Source organism: Astyanax mexicanus, chromosome 23 (genome assembly GCF_023375975.1).
Source record: "Astyanax mexicanus isolate ESR-SI-001 chromosome 23, AstMex3_surface, whole genome shotgun sequence".
Classification (NCBI taxonomy): domain Eukaryota; kingdom Metazoa; phylum Chordata; class Actinopteri; order Characiformes; family Acestrorhamphidae; genus Astyanax; species Astyanax mexicanus.
In genome coordinates this window covers 28208208-28227341 of record NC_064430.1, presented here as the reverse complement: position 1 = coordinate 28227341, position 19134 = coordinate 28208208, and the positions used below count along the sequence as shown (strand labels likewise).

The 19134-nt window shown below is 36.7% G+C and overlaps 1 protein-coding gene across 3 annotated transcripts in view; it reads right to left on the bottom strand.

The window, feature by feature from the left end:
* Positions 1 to 14345: 14345 nt before the first annotated feature.
* The window catches only part of mylk3 (myosin light chain kinase 3), a 96000-nt gene continuing 91211 nt past the window's right edge, over positions 14346 to 19134 (bottom strand). For 2 of the 3 annotated variants that reach the window (XM_049471294.1, XM_049471292.1), the window contains exons 12-13: positions 17879 to 18014; positions 14346 to 16369 (exon numbers count right to left, since the gene is read on the bottom strand). In XM_049471294.1, coding sequence (XP_049327251.1) covers positions 16295 to 16369; positions 17879 to 18014 — 211 coding nt within the window. In that variant the 3' untranslated portion in view covers positions 14346 to 16294. The remainder of the gene's footprint in view (positions 16370 to 17878; positions 18015 to 19134) is intronic. The other variant, XM_049471293.1, reaches the window with a different exon arrangement.

Here is a 19134-nt window from a genome sequence, read left to right as displayed (position 1 = left end):
CACAGGAATTCTCTCTTTTTAAAGATTTAAAAGGTTTTGATCATACATTTATTTCTTTACCATATTTTATAATACCATAATCCAGTTTCCAGTCTTGGTAGTTTATGGAAATAGTAATAGTAATGGTGATTTTTTTTTTTTTTTTTTTTCTTCGATTGGTGATTTGTTGATGGTTGTGTTTTTCTTCAAGAACACTAAACTGGATTTGAGGTCCAGATTGGGAAATGTCTGTCTGGGTTTTTTTTTTTGTTTGTTTTTTTGTTCTACATCTTAAAAAGAATCCTCTGTAGCAACTTTTTTAAAAAATTTTTTAATTTTTTATTTTTACACTTTACTTTTGCGAGTGTACTTGAGCTGCCCTTCAGTGAAGTATTGGCTTGTATAGTTTTATGCACATGTTTTTTTTATTTTTTATTTTTTTCCTTTTATATAGTTCTGATTATCGTTTTTTTTTTTATATATATATTTTATTTGCTTTATTTTTTTTCTTCCTGCCCTCTAGTGGCTCTAGGTGTCAAATGAAACACTCGCACGTCTGTCGGCGCTAGAGTGTAGGAGCTGTGAGCTGCGCCGCTCTCGCTGCCCACCCCGTTCCCTCTGATTGCATTGAGAGAAATGATATTTTAATGTGTTCCAGATGATTCAGGAGCTCGTCTTCACGCCATTATGTTCCACTCGAAGATGCCTCAGGTTGAATAGCCTGATTATTGCATTGTTTGTTCGCGGCCGTGCCGGATTAGCGCAGAGTAAGGTGCCTTAATCGAGCTCTTCTTCCATTTGACTTTCATTTGCGTGGAGTATCTGGAGGACCGTGTTGATTTGGGGTCGTAATCACAGCAGTTTATGTGCGCTTTGATTTTTTGCAGGTAGCATGTTTACTGTTTTCTGCTGTGAAACTGAAGAAAGCCCTGCTGCACGGTGATTAGTGTTCATGTCATTTTAATAAAAGTAAAAATTACACCCATTGTTGAAGTTCTTATTATGCTGTAATATGCATATATTTTTCTCTTAACAGGAAAACAAAAAAAAAACAGTGTGTCTAAACTTATAATCACTTATTCTTAGAGTGTGTATATATATATACAGCTAATAAACCAAAAATACAGTACTGTTCAAAAACAAACAAAAAAAAACAGGATCAAAGTAGCTCCACACCTCTTTGCTAGAATCCGGAGAGCTCTGACATTTAAAACAAGGCATTAATAACTTAAAAAAGCCACAAAGGACAAGTTGTTCATGTAATCGGATTTTGGTTATCAGATTGGATCAAATCTGAAAAACAGGTTGTTTAAAAGCAAAAGAAGCATTCTGAAATCGGATCAGATCACGTAATCCAATCCTAGTTTGTAAATGGATCAAACCTTCAGTTTCTGTTGTTTAAAACTTTTCAGTAGGATTTGGATAACTTTTGATCCAAAAAAAACAGGATTACCCTGATCCCAACAATCGGTTTCAAGGTGAATTTTAGGAAGAAAATGTAGTAAAACTTTCAAATCAAAGATTTAAAGTAAAAAAAAAAAAAAAAAACATTTGTACAATTTAGTGTATATACTTTTATTCCTATTTTGCACTTGACCTGTTTAACCGTTACAGTGATAAAGTAGACATAGGCTACCAATTAAGCCTTTCACTATAGTAAAGTAAAAATAAAAACAATCTTGACCCCATTAAATAATCCCCCCAAAAGATTTAAATAACAAACAAAAATAATATAGGTAACGCTTTCTTTTACAGTACCCTAAGTTCTAGGTATTAACCAGGTAATAGTGAGGTACAAACTCGGAAGTACTAAGTAATTATTTTTGGTAACAAGATGGTAAGTACCAGGAAAGTATTGCCTAATTACACTGAAATGTCTAGGTATTAACCAGGTAATAGTGAGGTACAAACTCGGAAGTACTAAGTAATTATTTTGGGTAACAAGATGGTAAGTACCAGAAAAGTCTTGCCTAATTACACTGAAATGGAACTAGGTAATAAACAGGTACATGGGTGGTACAAAGTCCAAAGTACTAGGTAATTATGTTGGTTAACAAGATGGTAAGAACCAGACAGTTCAATTTAATTACACTGAAATATCTCACAGGTTCTAGGTAATAACCAGGTAAGTGTGAGGTACTAACCCCAGTAACATGATGATAAGTAACAATATAGTCTCCTTACCCTGAAATATCTCGCAGGTTCTAGGTAATAACCAGGTAAGTGTGAGGTACTAACCCCAGTAACATGATGATAAGTACCAATACTGTTCATTTTAATCAGTCTCTATTTATTTGACTGAGAAATCCCTAAAAATGAATTTAAGGTTTATAGAGTGGAATTCTTCACTAGGAAGACAGCACAGGAATGGAATACTTGGCCATATTTTTAAAGACATTAGAGCATGTTACAAGGTTTAAGGGTGAAAAAGTATACCATAAGAATAAAGTGTTGAATATGTGTATTTACCCCCTTTTTAAACATAATTTGTAGAATAAGGTCTTACATGTTAAATATATATATATATATATATATATATATATATATATATATATATATATATATATTTAACTTATATATATAAATTAAAACTGCTTAAAAATCAGGGTTATTAAAACTACCAAATATTGATTTCTGAAATCTTAAAACATTATTATAGTTGTTTCTAAATTAATATTAACTGCTTTTGTTTGCATTATTTGAGATCTGAAAGCACTAAAGCATCTTTTTCATTATTTTGACCATTTCTCATTTTCTGCTCTAAATTACAATATTTTTATTTAGTATTTGGGAGAAATGTTGTCAGTAGTTTATAGAATAAAATAACAGTATTCATTTTACTCAAACATGTACCTATACATAGTAAGATCAGAGAAATAGAAAATTTGAAGTGGCTTGGAAGGGTCAAGGGGGCGAAGGCAAGCTCCTGCCCGGAAGCTGCTTACCCCAATAAAAGCTGTCCTCAGCTTTCATTGTATATACACTGCTCAAAAAAATAAAGGGAACACTCAAATAACACATCCTAGATCTGAATGAATGAAATATTCTCATTAAATACTTTGTTCTGTACAAAGTTGAATGTGCTGACAACAAAATCACACAAAAATCATCAATGGAAATAAAATTTATTAACCAATGGAGGCCTGGATTTGGAGCCACACACAAAATTAAAGTGAAAAAAACACACTACAGGCTGATCCAACTTTAATGTAATGTTCTTAAAACAAGTCAAAATGAGGCTCAGTATTGTGTGTGGCCTACACGTGCCTGTATGACCTCCCTACAACGCCTGGGCATGCTCCTGATGAGGTGGCGGATGGTCTCCTGAGGGATCTCCTCCCAGACCTGGACTAAAGCATCCGCCAACTCCTGGACAGTCTGTGGTGCAACGTGACGTTGGTGGATGGAGCGAGACATGATGTCCCAGATGTGCTCAATCGGATTCAGGTCTGGGGAACGGGCGGGCCAGTCCATAGCTTCAATGCCTTCATCTTGCAGGAACTGCTGACACACTCCAGCCACATGAGGTCTAGCATTGTCCTGCATTAGGAGGAACCCAGGGCCAACCGCACCAGCATATGGTCTCACAAGGGGTCTGAGGATCTCATCTCGGTACCTAATGGCAGTCAGGCTACCTCTGGTGAGCACATGGAGGGCTGTGCGGCCCTCCAAAAAATGCCACCACACCATTACTGACCCACTGCCAAACCGGTCATGCTGAAGGATGTTGCAGGCAGCAGACCGCTCTCCACGGCGTCTCCAGACTCTGTCACGTCTGTCATGTGCTCAGTGTGAACCTGCTTTCATCTGTGAAGAGCACAAGGCGCCAGTGGCGAATTTGCCAATCCTGGTGTTCTCTGGCAAATGCCAAGCGTCCTGCACGGTGTTGGGCTGTGAGCACAACCCCCATCTGTGGACGTCGGGCCCTCATACCATCCTCATGGAGTCGGTTTCTAACCGTTTGTGCAGACACATGCACATTTGTGGCCTGCTGGAGGTCATTTTGCAGGGCTCTGGCAGTGCTCCTCCTGTTCCTTCTTGCACAAAGGCGGAGGTAGCGGTCCTGCTGCTGGGTTGTTGCCCTCCTACGGCCTCCTCCAAGTCTCCTGGTGTACTGGCCTGTCTCCTGGTAGCGCCTCCAGCCTCTGGACACTACGCTGACAGACACAGCAAACCTTCTTGCCACAGCTCGCATTGATGTGCCATCCTGGATGAGCTGCACTACCTGAGCCACTTGTGTGGGTTGTAGAGTCCTTCTCATGCTACCACGAGTGTGAAAGAACCACCAACATTCAAAAATGACCAAAACATCAGCCAGACAGCATAGGTTCTGAGAAGTGGTCTGTGGTCCCCACCTGCAGAACCACTCCTTTATTGAGTGTGTCTTGCTAATTGCCAATAATTTCCACCTGTTGTCTATTCCATTTGCACAACAGCAGGTGAAATTGATTGTCAATCAGTGTTGCTTCCTAAGTGGACAGTTTAATTTCACAGAAGTTTGATTTACTTGGAGTTATATTGTGTTATTTGAGTGTTCCCTTTATTTTTTTGAGCAGTGTATATAAGTTCAGTAATGCATGCTTGGTTGTGTCAAAAAAGAGATAAATAATAAACAGTAAACAGTTCTGTTTTGTTTTGAAGTTGTATGTTGTTCTTTTTGAAGTGCTTATTTGTTGAACTACATGGTAAGAACTGAGTAAAACCAGAGAAATAAGCTCTGCTCTCTTTTACAGTCCTTTTACTCCTTTATTAAGCAGAAAGTTCTGTTAGTTACACAGTGTTTTATATGGTACTTACAGAAAGTTGTGTCACATTTAAGTAGTTATTATATATATTTTAATATATATATATATATATATATATATATATATATATATATATATATATATATATATATATATATATAATAACTACTTAAATGTGACACAACTTTCTGTAAGTACCATGTAATATATATTCTTTTGGGTTTCTGAATGGGTTTTTGTATGTGAAACGTGAAACATCCAGTCCTGTAGGGGGAGCAGTGCCAGGGGGCGGGCGCTAGGCTGTGGCTTAGGTGAGCAACAGGAGATGGGTCTCAGATTCAGCTGAGAACTCACACTGGGAACACCGTGACTTCTCTGTATCCAGGTGGGGAAATATGTGGAACTGTGCAAGTATAAATGTTTCCAAAGCACTATAACAGGGATATTTGAGTGTATATGTTCGTTAAAAGGTTTTGCTGTGTAATATGAGCCGCTATGGTCTTGTGTGTTGGTGGACGCTCAGCATCGGGGAGCATTCACTCCCGCGGCCCGCTAGCCACGCGCCTGGCCGGCGCTCTTGCCTCTGCCACTAGCATTAACCACTGCCCCCGCTAACCGCGCGCCTTACCGGCTCCCCGCTGTTATTCCTCTCGCTCTTTCGGTCGCTAACTTCGCTCTATAACCATGTTTAAGCCTGTAATTATCTCTCGTGTGTTCGCGCTCTAGTTTTAGCTATTTACGCTCGGTAATTGTGCCCGTGTGTCGCTGTTTCTCAAAGTAGCTCGGGCTAATTTCGCGCCTTCATTCCTATTGTTTCTCTATACATTTACGCTAGCATTAGCAGTCGCTGTTAGTTAAATACATGTTTATTAAAAGTCAAGTCAATTTTATTCTCTTTTTAAGAGCCAGTTTGGCCTTGTTAAAGTAAATATAGAGCCTCTGCCAACCACAATAATGAGTTATTACAGCTAGATAAGCTACAGTTTAAGGTTTCTCTAAGTAATCATGTTTTTATACACTTTGTTCAAGTTTTATACTTTGGTCAATTCTATACACTCTATGCAGATACAAATATTAGAAACTCTGCTTAAAATGAGATTTAAAAGCACTAAGATGTAGTTAGTGTGCTCAGTAAAAGTTAAAGGTGTTTTCGGTAATGTAGTGTGTTAATATGAAAGAAGTTTGAGTATTGGTATATGTATGCATATGTAAATGTATTAATATAGAGTAGTATTTTTATATTCATATATATATATATATTTTTTGTGTGTGTAGAAACAGTATTAAGAGGGTTTGCTGATTAAAAAGTAAAGGTAATATGTACTGTGATATACAGAGTTTTGTTAACTGAAAAAAAGTAAAAAAAAAAAAAAGGATTCTCTGTGAATGTATGTAAAATGCAGATGAGATGCCATGTGTATGTGAAACTGCAAAAGAAAGAGAAAAGAGACCAAAGTAAAAGTGGTTTAGTTTGTGTTTGTTGTTAAATAAAGAGATTAAGCTGAGAACTCACTGGAAACACCGTCTCACTTTGTCTTCTCTGTATCCTGTATTCAGCTGATCTATGCCCTGCTCACCCGGGGTCGCAAACTGTTATAGCCTAACCCACGCCTGGGGAGTGTAACAGTTAGTGTTTTTACATGGTACTTACAGTAGGATGTTCTACAGAGGGTTATTTGTTGAACTACACGGTAAGAACTGAGTAAAACCAGAGAAATAAGCTCTGCTTTCTTTTACAGTCCTTTTACTCCTTTATTAAGCAGAAAGTTCTGTTAGTTACACAGTGTTTTACATGGTACTTACAGTAGGATGTTCTACAGAGGGTTATTTGTTGAACTACACGGTAAGAACTGAGTAAAACCAGAGAAATAAGCTCTGCTTTCTTTTACAGTCCTTTTACTCCTTTATTAAGCAGAAAGTTCTGTTAGTTACACAGTGTTTTATATGGTACTTACAGAAGGATGTTCTACAGAGGGTTATTTGTTGAACTACATGGTAAGAACTGAGTAAAACCAGAAAAATAAGCTCTGCTTTCTTTTACAGTCCATTTACTCCTTTATTAAGCAGAAAGTTCTGTTAGTTACACAGTGTTTTATATGGTACTTACAGAAGGATGTTCTACAGAGGGTTATTTGTTGAACTAAATGGTAAGAACTCAGTAAAGAGAAATAAGCTATTTCTTCTCTGTTATCAGGTATTGACCTTTTATTTTTAAATCAAATAAATAGAGACTGATTAAAATGAACAGTATTGGTACTTATCATCATGTTACTGGGGTTAGTACCTCACACTTACCTGGTTATTACCTAGAACCTGCGAGATATTTCAGTGTAAGGAAACTGTATTGTTACTTATCATCATGTTACTGGGGTTAGTACCTCACACTTACCTGGTTATTACCTAGAACCTGTGAGACATTTCAGTGTAATTAAATTGAACTGTCCTTGTTCTTACCATCTTGTTAACCAACATAATTACCTAGTACTTTAGAGTTTGTACCACCCATGTACCTGTTTATTACCTAGTTCCATTTCAGTGTAATTAGGCAAGACTGTCCTGGTGCTTACCATCTTGTTACCCAAAATAATTACTTAGTACTTCCGAGTTTGTACCTCACTATTACCTGGTTAATACCTAGACATTTCAGTGTAATTAGGCAAGACTTTCCTGGTACTTACCATCTCGTTACCCAAAATAATTACTTAGTACTTCCGAGTTTGTACCTCACTATTACCTGGTTAATACCTAGACATTTCAGTGTAATTAGGCAAGACTTTCCTGGTACTTACCATCTCGTTACCCAAAATAATTACTTAGTACTTCCGAGTTTGTACCTCACTATTACCTGGTTAATACCTAGATATTTCAGTGTAATTAGGCAAGACTTTCCTGGTACTTACCATCTCGTTACCCAAAATAATTACTTAGTACTTCAGAGTTTGTACCTCACTATTACCTGGTTAATACCTAGAACTTAGGGTACTGTAAAAGAAAGCGTTACCATAATATATTCATTTTTTCATCTACGTCACTGTCATTCATCACTGTATATTAAGGTCATAGAAACATTCATTAGATATGAACCTGTCAAAAATAATTTTGGACAATTGCAAAGAACACCAGTTTGTTCTGGTTCTTCAACAGGCTCAGGTGCATCATGAACATCACAGAGAGGGACATTGCGTCTGGTAGCAACGTTGGGCAGGACAATACATGCAAGTGTTATGTTGCATGCTCCCTGTGGGTCGACTCGCAAATAGTTAAGGCACGCAAAGCGTCTCTTCAGAACTCCATTTAAACGCTCAATTGCTCGTATTGTTTTGCAATAAGCAGTATCTTGTTACTGCAACAAAAGGAGTCTTCAACCCCTGTTGGTTCTTCTATCTGTTTTTTACATAGTAGCTGGTAATCCGGATTAGGTAATACTGAAAACTGTGTTTCTAGATCAGGTTGATCCAATCCAATATTGGTTTGAAAAACTGACAGATCACCTGATCCTGGATAGCAAAAAATGGGATTACCAAATCTGGATCATTTTGATCCGGATTACATTTTATGAACAACTGGCCCAAGAAGCTCATTAAAAACCGATGTGGGAGAGCAGAGGTGTGCTATTCATTAAAGGTTAGTACTTTTTATCATGTTTTACTACAACAAAAGTCCATTGTACACCAGAGTTCACCTTTAATGTGATCATCTAATAAACCAAAAATACAGTACTGATCAAAAGTACTAGGAACATAATCACATTATCATAGATAAAAAAACCCACATTAAAAGATCCCATTAGAACAGATTCAGGCTGGATGATACAGGTGCATCTCAAAAAACAAAAAATAGAATATCATTGAAAAGTTACTTTATTTCAGTAATTCAGTTCAAAATGTGAAACTCAAATATTATATAGATGTATTAAACACAGAGTGATCTATTTTAAGCGGAGGTGTGCTCTTCATCAAAGGTAAGAACTTTTTAATCATGTTTTACTACAACAAAAGTCAATTTTACACCAGAGTTCTCCCTTAACGTGATCATCTAATAAACCAAAAATACAGTACTGTTCAAGAAAATTCTAGGCATATAATCACAGTAACAATTAATTTCTCACAACAATTATGGATTTTATAAAAAAAAAAAGAAAAAAAGAAAAACTCACAATAAAAGATCACAGAACAGATTCAGGCTGGATGATACAGGTGCATGTCAAAAAAAGAAAAAAAAATAGAATATTATTGAAAAGTTACTTTATTTCAGTAATTCAGTTCAAGTGAATTACAATGGCAGTGTGGGCAGTGTGCCAAGTCCTGCTGGAAAATGAAATCCTCATCTCCATAAAAGTTGTCGGCAGCAGAGGGAAGAATGAAGTGCTGTAAGATTTTGTGGGGAAAACAAAACTGCACTGACTTTAGACTTGATAATAAAACACAGTGGATCAACACCAGCAGATGACATGTCTCTTCATCCAAACCATCACTGATCATCAGTAAATGTTACATTTCATTTCATTCAAAAATTAAGAGACCACTTTAGTTTCTGAATCAGTTTCTCTGATTTTTACGGTGGCCGAGAAAGCCCAACGCAGTGCAAATTGAAAAGCGCTGCAAAAGCACAAAACACATCCATCAAAATTACAACACAGGCGCAGCAAATAGAAAAACGCGCTGCAACTAGAAAAACGCGCTGCAAATAGAACCACAACACAACGGAAGTGAGTCACAACACAACAGAATTTTCCCGGGGGACCTTAAAAGATGCTGTACCAGCTAAGCTGCGTCTTCAGTAACGTCTCGGACTTCACTATGTGTACAAAGGACAATAAGTGGCAAACAAGGCGTTTTGTGAAGCAGAATCTTTTAATAATATGCACACAACCGTGGTAATCACAGGTAATAAACATAACTTACTTTTCAGAAGCTTGTTTGCCACTTATTGTCCTTTGTATACAGCTGGTACAGCATCTTTTAAGGTCCCCCGGGAAAATTCTGTTGTGTTGTGACTCACTTCCGTTGTGTTGTGGTTCTATTTGCAGTGCGTTTTTCTTTTTGCTGCGCCTGTGTTGTAATTTTGATGGATGTGTTTTGTGCTTTTGCAGCGCTTTTCAATTTGCACTGCGCTGGGCTTTCTCGGCCACCGTAGATTTTGCTATTTATAGGTTTATGTTTGAGTAAAATGAACATTGTTGTTTTATTCAATAAACTACAGACAACATTTCTCTCAAATTCCAAATAAAGATATTGGAATTTAGAGCATTTATTTGCAGAAAATGAGAAATGGCTGAAATAACAAAAAAGATGCAGAGCTTTCAGACCTCAAATAATGCAAAGAAAACAAGTTCATATTCATAAAGTTTTAAGAGTTCAGAAATCAATATTTGGTGGAATAACCTTGATTTTATTTTTAATCACAGTTTTCATGCATCTTGGCATCATGTTCTCCTCCACCAGTCTTACACACTGCTTTTGGGTAACTTTATGCTGCTTTACTCCTGGTGCAAAAATTTAAGCAGTTCAGTTTGGTTTGATGGCTTGTGATCATCCATCTTCCTCTTGATTATATTCCAGAGGTTTTCAATTTGGTCAAATCTAAGAAAATCTTTTAAGTGATCTCATGCTGAATATACAGTATATGCCGTCTAATCACAAGTTTAATAAAAGTCCCACATTCAAAACTAATTTGTGATATTTTGGTGAATACGTTCTGGCTCTTAAGTGTTAGTCAGAAAATGTTCTCAGATGACACTTCTGGAGCGTAATGAGCTTTTTCTGACCCACAGTTCTGTGTAGTTCTCTTTTATAAATACAGATTGTTGAGTAAAACGTAATGTAACCCTACGTCTAGAACACTGTTACAAAATGTTCTTTTTAAATAAGCTGCTCTAATAATAAGAGATGTGAATGAGAAAGGGCACATCATCATCATCATCATCATGTACTGAGAGAAAGCACTGTACTGGCTTCTCCAGCTGTACATTCACACTGTAGTTTAAGCTCTTTGGTTCCAGTAAAGTTCAAAGTTTTCTCCTTATTCTGTAAATCTGCCATTTTGGAGATACAAGGTTTTTGCATGACAGTAACAGTATAGTTAATATCTGGATAACTGGATAACTCAGAAAGTCAGAATTTAGACATTATTTAGTTCATTATAATACTTGTAAAGTACCATTAAAATAAAATAAAAAAATACATTAAATTAAAATACTTATTTTAAAGTACTACTGTACCATTTCAGGTTAAAAACTGGACCTGAAGAGAGTAAATAACCAAAATAATAAATAAAAATAAATAAATAAGAACAGGGGGTGTTCTAAAACTTTTGGTGAAAAGCACACATGTCCTTATGTAGATATCTGGTACCACTTTAAAATAAGACTACCTTTATAAAGGGTTTATAAATAGTTTACAATTAGTTTATTAATGGTTACTAATTAGGTTGTAAATGCCTTAAAAATCATTAATAATCAGTTATAACCAGGGGCGTAGCAGCAAATTCGGGGCCCTGTACACTCTCAGTGACAGTGGGCCCCTATCCATGCCAGTACACAAGGAACGTGAGCAAAAATTTTCATGGGCCCCTCTCTCTACTTGGGCCCTGGGTGGTCAGGTCCACTTTTCCCCCCACTACCACGCCCATGGTTATAACACATACGTAGAAAGGGCAACAATGACCTGTTGGTTGCCAAATAGTGAACCCACAGCCATCTATATTGTTGCCCTTTCTAATTATGTGTTATACTTGTTATATAATAACTTGTTATTAATGATTTTTCAGGCATTTACAACCTAATTAGTAACCATAATTGTAAACCATTTATAAACCCTTTATAAAGGTAGTCTTATTTTAAAGTGGTACCAGATATCTACATAAGGACATGGTTTCCTGAAAGCATCTAAAGGTGCTTTTCACCAAAAGTTTTAGAACGCCCCCAGTTCTTATTTATTTATTTTTTATTTTTATTTATTATTTTGGCTATTTACTCTCTTCAGGTTCAGTTATTAAACTGAAATGGTACAGTAGTACTTTAAAAATAAGTATTTAAATTTAATTTATGGTATTTTTTATTTTTATTTTAATGGTACTTTAAAATAAGGCTTCTTTATAAAGTGTTTATATATAGCTTATAATGTAGTTCATTAATGGTTACAACATAAATAGAAAAAAAAAATATATATATATATAATGTATATGTAATATTTTTAACCTTCGCTACTAAAATACTATTTAAAGTCATTTTAGCTCTTTAATATGTTTTTAGAATTAAATTAATGAAGTGATTAACAGAAATGTTAATGATGAATGATGGAAAAAAAAGACATGATTAAAATAAGCATCTAGTCGGATCTGAGGTATAACAGTATAAACGAATGTGGAATCACTATTTGTTGCATGATAGGCCACTGTTGCCCTTTCTATTTGGGACATTCCAGGATTTTGGTACACCACAGGGTCCTGTCCCACCACTTACATTTCAAATGTACATATCCAAAAATATCTAAATGACTATTTTTTTTTTTGTGAAAAATGTGCTTGTTATAAGACAAACTGTAAAATTTGGTGGAAAAATAAGCTCCTTAGATATTATTCAAAAGACCGAATACCTTTGAACCACCTCAAAAATGGCCGTTTTCTCCTGTCCCACACATTGGGCGATCAAATCCTTTGGCAAATTAAACAATTAAAATAAGCTCTAAATAAATGACTTCCTCTTGTATATTGTTGATCTGCATCTCCTTTACTTATGAACACAACTTCTTTGGTCTACATTGTTTTGCATGTTACAGTTTTTATGCTATTAAGTTGTGTCCCACAACATGCGCGCAGCCCTGTTACCATAAGGAATTTTACCTGGCAGAGAAAGAGTTAAAAATATTTGTCTACTGGCACAAAGGAAGTGACATCACAAGGACATTTTCTGCCCACATGGCGAGACCAAGAGTAAGTGCTCTAACAATTTTCAAGTTGTTTTTTTCAAATATGTTTGTCCAAGTTGTGTGTGTGACTCAGTGAACTCAACCCTGTTACTCATATTGTAAGACTAATAATGAGTAGAGTCAAAATGTACTTTATATACTTATATAACCATGTTTGTCCTTGATCTTGTATACATAGCTAAATTTTACAGTTAGCATCTGTTCCTGGGGTAAACCACAACTTAGCCTAGATTTGCAACCCTGTTACTCGCAACCCTGTTACTGTAAGTTACCAAATATATTGCATAATCTAATTAAAAAAACTTCTTTGATACCTGAGCTTGACGAATCAAACTTTTTGATAGTCTATTACCTGTATTTAATAAATATATGACTAAAAATGATCCAATTAAAGATCAAATTTTTAGAAGTGACCACCCCTGAAATGTACCAAAATCCTGGAATGTCCCATTTATGTGTTGCAGCTGCTTATTAAAGGTTTATAATCTAATTAAAAACCATTAATAAACTTTTGTAAACTATTTATAAACCCTTTATAAAGGAGCCTTATTTCAAAAGTGGTACCAAAAATGTTTCCTACACCTTTAAAAGATTCTGAAACGTTCAGTATGATGTTCTTTTTTTTTCTGAAATGATGTGTATTAGCTTTATGCCAGATGTAACGGGACACACCCCTTCCAAAAGGTTCCAATTTTGGTCTGCTGGCCACTCTAGTGAATAATAGCTCTCACTGTGGTTCGCTGGAGTCCCTTAGCCAAATGACCTTATAACCTTTTCCAGACTGATAGATGATCAATGACTTTGTTTTCTTATCTGTTGTTGAATTTCCTCAGATCGGGGTTTATTTAGTTGCTTTTTGAGATCTTTTATCTGCTTCATGTTGTCAGAAAGGTTGTATTTAAGTGATTTCTTGATTCTACAGGTCTGGCAGTAATCAGGCCTGGTTGTGGTTAGTAGTTAAATTGAGAAAATTCAGCTTTCTAAAAAGTGTGATTAATCACAGTTCATTTATAAAGGTTTAGCTTGGATTGGATACTTTTTTTTTACCCTTAATAAATGAAATTATCATTTAAAAAGTGTTTGTTTTATATTTACTCAGGTTATATTGGTATATCAGGTTATATGTCTGAAAAAAATTGAAGAAATGGGGCAAATACGTTTTTACTCCACTCTACATTGGATATTTCTAAACAATACTCTAAAAACTAACTATATTTTGAGTTAGTTAAACATTTGTGGGCACATATATACATTTAAACTGAGATCTTTGAGTTGAACCGACTTATAATAACCGAGTTTAGTCTGTTTTGCCATGAACAGCTTCTTTTCCATTGGCTTCTGTCACAATCTATTTGCATACTGGGTGTGTCCAACAGTTTCTGACTAACACTCACCATCAGTGTGTAGTGATTCCCCCGGGGCTCTCTTAGACATAAATCAAGTTCCCCTTTAGTTTCATTCCCCATTCCTTAACTTTTTTTTTCCTCAAATTATTTAAGTAAATTCAACTTATCCGGGCTTACAGAGTAAGATGGTTTAAAGAGACCAAATCTAGCTCGTTCTAACCTGTAGTTCCAGACATAAATACAGAGGCGTGCAGACATAGACATCAGGTGGTAAAGCACCACCAACTCTGCCCTTTATCAACCAAAGTGCCCTTTTGAAACTTCTTTTTTTTATATATATATATATATATTATTATTATTATTATTATTAACATTTTGCTGAGGCCGGTTTGAAATGATCTTTTGAAAACCTGAGTGATTAAAAACGAGTGAAAACAGAATGCCCTGAAATCAGCTCGCACACACCCGACCTCTCTTTTCCTCTGTCACGTGACCCCGCGCAGTCACGTGCAAGGCACACTAGATGCTGCAGCAGCAGTTCAGTTCAGCGAGTCTTCAGCACAGTACGCACGCCAACAGATAGGCTTCTTCTCCCCCGTGTCCCACCAGCCAGGTAACATACACATCAAGTAAAATCCTACCGTTTGCCCTCTAAACCCAACCTGAAATCAGTTTGTTGTGCAGTAAAATGTCTCATACAGCACCAAACTACTGAGCATCTTTAGCCGACTGGTCACCAGATAAACTAGCCGCTCTAGCCCAAATCAACGATAGATAACGCGAGGACGACCACATACAGCCCCGGTTCTGGACTGATTTGCTTGGGGGGGCAGTAAAATTAAGTGGGCATGTTGATATTCATGTTGCACCAAGGAGGATGCTGCTTTAAAGACAGTGGAAGGTAAACAGAAGTTAACTGAAGGATTTAACAATGACTGTATATAGTTCATATTGTATATGTATTTTATCAGTTGGTGGTGTGACATTTTTTCTTTGAAAACTCACGTTTAGAGAATGTTACAAATAAAAGTCAAATTTCATTCAACATGTGTGTGTATTTTTTTTTATAATGAAGTGTTCCACGTGCGCTAAAAAGTGCCCTTTTTCCACTCTAAACACTTGCCCCCCAAAATGTCTGTGCACGCCACTGCATGAATATAACTCGCAGCACCGCTGAACTCAGTGCTTAAAAATAAAAAGTTATTTATCAGGTAATGTGACATCTTCGGGCTTCATCAGTTTCCCCGGCTGATCTTCTAAACTACGAGAGACGCAATTTTACTCCAGCCATTTCCCCTGGAAACTCCAAATAACAAAAGTGCCTACATGCATTTATTGCATAACCGAGCCAGTGAACCGTGAGTGTCTGAGGCAATCGCTTCCAGTCAGGCAGATCTTCAGAACGCCTTTAAGCAGCCATGAGGGAAAAAAATCTACTTTTGAGTATTGGGACGAGGCGATAGAGCCTGAGAAAAGGAAAAAAAAAAACATCCTTCACAGAAGGGAGAATATCTTTTAACACCTGATTCCTGACGCTTTGCAGTATTTACATTTAAACCAGATTAAAACTAGAAGAGGATAGTTAGCACATTATCTAAATAAAACCTTTAACACATATTAAACACCCCTACATAATTCAGCAGTGTCCAGAGTTCAGCATCCAGAGTTCAGCATCCAGAGTTCAGCATCCAGAGTTCAGTATCCAGAGTCCAGTGATTTGCATTTAGCACCCTGTTAACCATCCAGTTTTCTCCTTATCTCCCTGTACACACTAAGAAATGTAAGTACAGATTTGTACTTAAAAGAGTACAAAGCTTGTCGCTGGGGCTGTACCTTATACTGAGGTACAAAAAAGTACCTTTCAGTGAAAGTCCTTTTTTGTACCCATGTTTTTTTGCCAGTAAAGATTATAAAGATTATAAACATTATCATCAACTGAATATGTGTCAAGAACTTCATGATCCAAAATTGTCTGGCTTTCAAATAAAAATGTGCAAATAAAATATATATATTGTTTATTAGTACAGTGGTACAGAATACTGAATGTACCCTTTATCTGGTTATATGGTACAAATCTGTACTTACTGCTGTTAGGAATTACTTTGTACTTCAGAGGGAACAAATCTGACCCTGTAAAGACCAATATTGTACCTTTGAGGGTACAATTATGAAGAGTGTACCTTTGAGTACAAAAAAGTACTCATATCGTACCTCTGTTTTTTAGAGTGTAGGGCAAGTATCCACTGATAAAGTGAAGAACATCAGCGATAAAGGCAGTGTCCAGTTTCCTCTGGTGTTACGGAGCGCTGACGGACCTGCTCTGTTGGAACCTCTTCAGCCGATTGGCTGCTGCCACCGCATAGAAGTGTTTCTGTGAGAATGAGAAAAATTTGGTTATTTGCTTACTTAAAAACAGATGTGGCTTACAAGCATTAAATTTGTGGCCCGTGACGTTGTTTGAACTATAATGATCGATAATAAAAAAAAATAAATACGTAAATAAAATGCTTCTCTTGCGAGCTTTTGTTTACATTCCTCCCCTGTCGCACTCGGTGTGACTTTAGTTTCCGCTTATTTTCATTTTTCCACCTGTTCTTGGCCCCCTATCTCCTTATAAGGGTGTTTTTTTCCCCTGGCCGTGTCCCAATTCACTAGCTAGAGCAGCGATTGTCAGGTTTGCCGCAGCAGGGAGGCAGCAGGGAGGCAGGTAAATTATTTATAAGTAAACAAACAAACAAAAACTAAACTCAAAACAAGATACATTAAGAGACAGGACTACTGGAATAGACATAGAATAAACTATAAAACAGAAAACAAAGAAACAGCAACCTGACGGCATGAAAAACACACACAAGACCAGACAACCACATGCTCAAACACACAGGCTTAAATACACACAAGGGGAATGGGAAACACCTGTGAACACTGATGAAGGGGCGGAGCTACAAATAGAAACAGGTGGGAGCACTAAAGACATGGGCAGGAGACAAGGGGAGAGCCATGTGCTCTGAGCACATGGCTTTGAATAAAAACAAAAGAAGGGAAGAACATGGAGGCTGACGGGGACAGGGCAAGGACGTGACAGCGATAGTGTATTGGACCGCGACCCTGAGGACACAGGGTTCCATCCCGCCTGAGGAGCAGTGTGTTTATTTATTTATTTATTCTTGCCTTTTTTCATGGGTTTACTGGTTTGAGATCAACTGTTCTGCAATTGGGTTCAACAACCCTCTGGGATAGAGAGCTACTAGTCTGTAGCACTCCATCCCATTACACACTTAATTTTCCAAAACAGATTATTATTTTTTTTTTGGCTCACCACGTAATAGCTTGGAAAATATCTGGCCTGTAGCCAAACTTAACTTAACTTAAAGGACGCCTGCTATAGAAGATGCAAGTAACTGCATGCAACAACCAACCTGACTGAACTAGAGATGTTTTATAAAAAAGAACCAACCAGAAGCTTCAACCAGACTCTTGTTGGAAGCTACAGGAAGCGATTAGAGGATGTTATTTCTGCAAAATCACTAAATCTACTAAATATTAATGTATTTTTTTAGTTGGGGTGCTTAAATATATTCACTTGCCTAATTTAGTTTAAATATTTTTTGCACACTTTCTCTAAATCCTATAAACTTCATTTCTCTTCTCAAATATCACTGTGTTCCTCTGCTATATGATATATTTAACTGAAATTGTTGATCTCAACAACCAATGATTTATAAAGGAAAATCATGAAAAATATCAGGGGTGCCCAAACTTTTTTATACCTTTTTTTTTTAATACATTCATTACATTCATTTGTTATTTTTGTAATTGAGTAAAAAGTGCAGTTTATACACATCATTTGTGATGTTTAATGTTGATCTGAGCTGTGTACCTTCCACTGGCGATGAGCTGCTAGGTAGCTCTGGAGCCTCATTTGGGACTTGAGCCGGACCCGGTGCCTCTTCGCCTTCTCCTCCAGGTTATTCAGCCAGCTGTGCTTCATACAGCCCGACGCACTCAGACGACTGCTGCCATAGAAACCGACACACACACACACACATTACACACACACACACACACACACATGCGCGGCTTTAACAACAACAAGCTCGGACTCATCTGTCATTAAAGCTAAAAGCAAAGAGAAAATAGAAAAGAGCAAAACTTCAGAAATGGCTATAAATTAATGATGTTTGAGGTTTGAAGCTCATTAAACATCATACGCAGAGATCAATACAGAAGTACAGAACACAAAGCATCTATTCAACCGCATCACAGTCCGACAGCGGGAACACCGACCGGGTTCACAAATGGACGTGGAAGGACATGAATGGATATGAACAGATGCGTGGTACAAAATGACTGTTTCATTCTATATGAAATAAATGGCCAAATCAAGAAAATCATATATTTTGATGCAGTATATATGTACATATTTGTCCAAACTACAGTACCAGTCAAAGGCAGTGGTGTCCAGTGGTGTCCAGTGAGGCCCTTCTAACCCTTCAGAGAAGGGGTGACAATAGGTGCATGTAAACCATTACATAATATTTAATCAGGAAATACATATTATAGTTAATGTAAACTATAAGCATATATTTTATAAATTAACTATAATATAAAAAAAACTACTAATTCAAAGCATTAGTCTTCGTTTTTTAGTTGCTACAGGACTCTTATCTGACTGACAGCGGTTCTAACCAATCAAATCCTTTTTTTTAAAATGGCTTTTGCCCCCAAAATGTTTGCGTGACCATTCTCCTGATTTTTTGAAGGGTGTAGTAATGAGTCTATTAGCAAAGTCGCAGAACAAATCTAACCAATCAGATTCATGATTTTCACTCCGGGGGCGGGGCTATGGCTGTCTAACCCCTTCTCAGCATCGCTGTGCTGAAGGTGCTACGCATTGCTTAGTGTAAAACGGAGCTCATGCTGGATTAGTTCAATAGTTAGATAACTATAATGGAATTGCGACGGTAAATGAGACTTTAGAGATACTGTGTCATATTATATTAAAAAGCCTTTTTAAATGCTATCCTTTAATGTGAAACTAATTCTCAATAATAGGCAATCTGACTGACCTAGTTTTTGTGTGTACTTAATGTTTTGGCTGACCTGAAATGAGTGATATTTGTTGGCCAGCTGTAC